The sequence below is a fragment of the Corvus brachyrhynchos genome, unplaced genomic scaffold, assembly GCF_000691975.1.
Source record: "Corvus brachyrhynchos isolate BGI_N302 unplaced genomic scaffold, ASM69197v1 scaffold99, whole genome shotgun sequence".
NCBI classification, from domain to species: Eukaryota; Metazoa; Chordata; class Aves; order Passeriformes; family Corvidae; genus Corvus; species Corvus brachyrhynchos.
In genome coordinates, this window is record NW_008239778.1 from 204163 (window position 1) to 206795 (window position 2633).

Sequence of the window (2633 nt, forward strand, 5' to 3'; positions counted from 1 at the left end):
CATTAGGGTGTGGAATTACTGCCGGTCCCGAAGGCTCCGAAGATGTCATCCAATATCCTAAATGCCGGTGCGGCCGCAGCAGGGGCAGCTCCCCATCACCCCTCTAATACCGACTAATCTTTTGGAAAAAATACCTTAATCTGAGGCCGTATCCACGGATGATTGTGGCGCGGCCGCCCCTAATCCGCAGGCACGTTCGCAGGTGCCGGCAGATCTCCCTGGGTCGGATATTAAACCGTGTTTCCAGAGGGGCTTAGCTGCCATCAGAGCATTAATCACTGTGTCCAGCCCTGGCAGAGCGCCCACCCGGCAGGTGTCCGGGTCCCCAGGGCCTGACGTGGGTGTCCCCTCCCCGCTGTGGGTGCACCGAGGTGGCTCTGCTCTGCCCCATGGCACCTGAGAAACCCCTGGGCTCAATGTTGAGCGGTGTTCCCTGCCTATGTCCAGAATCTGGGCACCCTATGGCAGGGGGTTGGGAGCACCACGCATCCCTCACTGTGCAGGAAGAGGAAGGTTTGGACAGGAGATGGAGCAGGATGCAGGATGCAGAGGGAGAGGGAAGATTCACATCTCTGCAGTGTGTTAGATGCCACATCAATGTTTCTCACACCAACAGACATCTCCTGACATGCAGGAAGAAGGTTATGAACACACAGTGTTATTTATTTCCAGAATAAAAGGACAGGAACTTCCCAGGAAAACAGGGATGGCAGGAACTGATGCCTCTCTCCCTGCTGGAGTGGTCAGAGTCCACAGCCATTGCCTCTCCTGTTCCACAGCTCTGGGATTTCCAACCCATGATTCATTTCAGGAGCAGGAAGCAAAGGACGAGCCTGAGGAGTGCAGCAGTCTTCCCACAGCAGGAACAGGTACAGACAGGAGAAAACCTGTCCCAAATTAGCAGCTCCTGGGGAGGACAAAAAGCCTCCAGCACGAAGCCTGCAGTTCATGGTCATAGCTTCCCAAGGTCCCCTTCGAGGGTCCGCACCATCACGTACAGCTCGGCCAAGCCCACCACTGAGGCCACAATGACGGCTGACAGGACACGCTGGGGACACAAAAGAGAGAGGGGTGACCCTGGGGGTCCGGCCTGGCCAGCACAGAGGGGCTGCCAGGGGGCTCTGGGGCCTTGCTCACCGCCGCTGTCTCTGTGAAGACGTACTGGCTGCCCAGGTACGTGCAGGCAAAGGCGGCCACCACGGTGACAATGAAGTTGAAGATGGTGATGACAACGGCTTTCACAGAGCGAACTGGTGGAGAGAAGGGTAAAGTGATTGATTTTACATAAGGTTGGGGAGTAGGGCTGGGGACAAGGTGTGACTGGGGCTACCTCAGCTGGGATGTGTAATCCTGGAGGAGTCACACGCTTGGTGCCTCCAGAAATATTGGTAAGAATGACCAAGAGGCTCCTTCATTCAAGGAACACTTTAGTGCATGAAAACCTTCTGGTGAGATATTCCAAGAGGGAAGGGCTGTTACCAGCTGGAGATGGAACAATTCCCATGCCTGACCTGGCTCGTGCCAACAGGACAGGAAGACACTCACCTTGCCTCCCAAATTCAGCCAATGGCCCGTTCATCTCCTGAAAGAAGGGATTGAAACAGCTTGTGATCGCTTGTATTTTAATGTTAGTAATAACATTATTACTGTATGTGCAGAATAAAAGCAATGCCAATGCCCTGTCCTGTCCCCAAGACTGTGAGGTTTTGGGGTGCCCTGGTACTGGGTAGGTGGGCTGTGGGGGAGCAGCAGTTTCACAGCACACAGGTTTCTCTGAGATTTTGCACAAGCTCTGGTAAAACCATCCCAGATTATAGATCACAGCATGGTTTGTCCTGGAAGGGACCTTAAAGACCATCCCTGCCATGAGCAGGGACACCTTTCACCAGACCAGGTCAAACCTGGAGTGGTCAAGCTCAGCAGAGAGCAAAGCAGATCTTCCCATGAGAGTTAATGTGCACATGGATGCCAGGTACAGTGTGGAAGGACAGAATGGGATCACAAGGAATGCCAGCAGAAAGGGATGCTGACTTGTCTGAGCAGTCACCCAGCCAGAAGATCCCAGCTCTCCCAGGAAAGAATGAGTGCCCACACGTTATCCTGTATTTTCAGCTTTTACCTTGACATGAATGAGGCAATTTTAAAACTATGACAAAAATTTAACCAGCACAGATACTCCCTGTCAAACATTTATGGCATGTGCTCAGTCTCCCAGAACAGAACCTGAGATCTTTGGCACAGTGAGCAGTTCCCAAAACTCGGTATTGTCTAATTCACCACCCTGTTAACCCTGTCCTACCTCTGTCCTCAACACCGCATCTGTTGTCCCCGGTGTGTTTACCTCCAGTGCCTGCCACATCCCCTCTGCACTGCACTCACTCAAAGGGGAAAATCTCCTTTGCTCTCAGGTGTTTGAGGGATGAATCCCGGCAGCAGGCACCGCAGCAGCCCCTCACCTGCCCCGTGATGTTGCGGGTCATCCGCTGGTACTCCTCGTGTGCCAGCTTAGCCTTGACCCGCCCCAGCCGGGCCACCAGCTCGGGGTTCTGGGGAAGGCACAGACCCACCGTGAGGGCCTGGAGCCGCCGCCGCCTCCTCCCGCGACTCCTGCCCGGCCCTCCCTCACCCGCGGC

General features: G+C 54.6%; 1 protein-coding gene across 1 annotated transcript; it reads right to left on the minus strand.

The window, feature by feature from the left end:
* Positions 1 to 637: 637 nt before the first annotated feature.
* Positions 638 to 2627, minus strand: TMEM199 (transmembrane protein 199; the record flags this gene model as incomplete). Its single annotated transcript, XM_008640406.2, has 4 exons — positions 638 to 1048; positions 1138 to 1250; positions 1546 to 1582; positions 2457 to 2627. Coding segments are annotated over 4 exons (417 nt in total), but the record flags the coding sequence as incomplete, so codon positions are not given.
* Positions 2628 to 2633: the final 6 nt, after the last annotated feature.